Genomic DNA, 1000 nt, shown 5'->3' with positions numbered 1-1000 from the left:
CAGTGCCGTCCTCCTCCGCCGGTGCCGATGCCGGCAGCTGTAAGCCATGTCCCCCAGGAGCCACGGGGCGTCACGCCACCGGGGAAGAGTGCCGGCGCCAGCCCCAGTGGCAGAGAAATGGGAGAAAACCCTCGGCAAGGGCTGGGCGACTCCGGCCAGGGCTTACTTGCTCAGGTAGACGGAGAAGAGGTCCTTGGCCACGAGGTCTTCCGTCATCATGTTGTCAAAGACAGGGGTGGCTCCGGAGGAGGCAATGCTGGGGTAAGCCAGCCCCAGGATGCCATCGAAGGGGGTGTAGTCGAAGAAGTTGCCGGGCTCGGTCTCAGACAGCCCAAAGATCTGGTTGAGGACCTTGATGCCTGCGACCTGGTCAGGGAGATGGGGAGAGGGGCTTGGTTTGGGCAGGCAGCGCCCCGGTGTCCCCGTTCCCATGGGATGGGGGGGCTGGTGCACCCCGCCTTACGGTGACGGTGTCGTAGCCCAGGATGCCGGTCATGCTGCCAGTGCCGTAGGCAATGTAGAGGCTGTCGTTGGTGCTGACAAAGGTGGAGGAGTCTGCTGGGTTGAAGCGGTTGTGGTTGCCTGCAGGTATGGGAGGGAGACGGTCACGGTCTGTCCTGCCCTCAGGGACCAAGGATGACTCTCCAGTGCCTCCCCCATTGCCCAACGTCCCTTGGGAGAGACAGGGCAGAGCCATCCTCGGCTCCCAGCCCTCCCAGGGGGTCCCAGAGCCAGGCAGGGCAGGGGGCTGGCCAAGCCCAGTGCTTCCCCTGCCTTCACCCCTTGCCCGGCCGGCCGGGGGGCTGCTGGACACCTACGGCAGGCTGGGCTGGAGCAGTACACCGAGGGCACCCATTTTGGTTGGGGGAGCCAGTGTCAAAGATAACGGTGAACTCCTGGCCTGGGGTACCGATGGAGATGGTGCCGAAGTACTCATTCTGTCAAAGCGGGATGGATAAGGGATTAGTGGGATGGGTAAGGAGTTAATGGGATGGGTAAG

At 63.5% G+C, this 1000-nt stretch overlaps 1 protein-coding gene across 1 annotated transcript in view; it reads right to left on the bottom strand.

Moving 5' to 3' along the window:
• The window catches only part of LOC104625476 (pepsin A-like), a gene marked incomplete at both ends in the record, with an annotated part of 1350 nt that extends 412 nt beyond the window's left edge, over positions 1 to 938 (bottom strand). The window contains 4 exon segments of the mRNA XM_010293116.1: positions 157 to 366; positions 464 to 582; positions 819 to 858; positions 861 to 938. Coding sequence (XP_010291418.1) covers positions 157 to 366; positions 464 to 582; positions 819 to 858; positions 861 to 938 — 447 coding nt within the window.
• Positions 939 to 1000: the final 62 nt, after the last annotated feature.

The sequence above is a fragment of the Phaethon lepturus genome, unplaced genomic scaffold, assembly GCF_000687285.1.
Source record: "Phaethon lepturus isolate BGI_N335 unplaced genomic scaffold, ASM68728v1 scaffold29450, whole genome shotgun sequence".
Lineage (NCBI taxonomy): Eukaryota > Metazoa > Chordata > Aves > Phaethontiformes > Phaethontidae > Phaethon > Phaethon lepturus.
The sequence above is the reverse complement of the archived record's forward strand: the minus strand, read 5'-3'. Positions and strand labels throughout refer to the sequence as shown.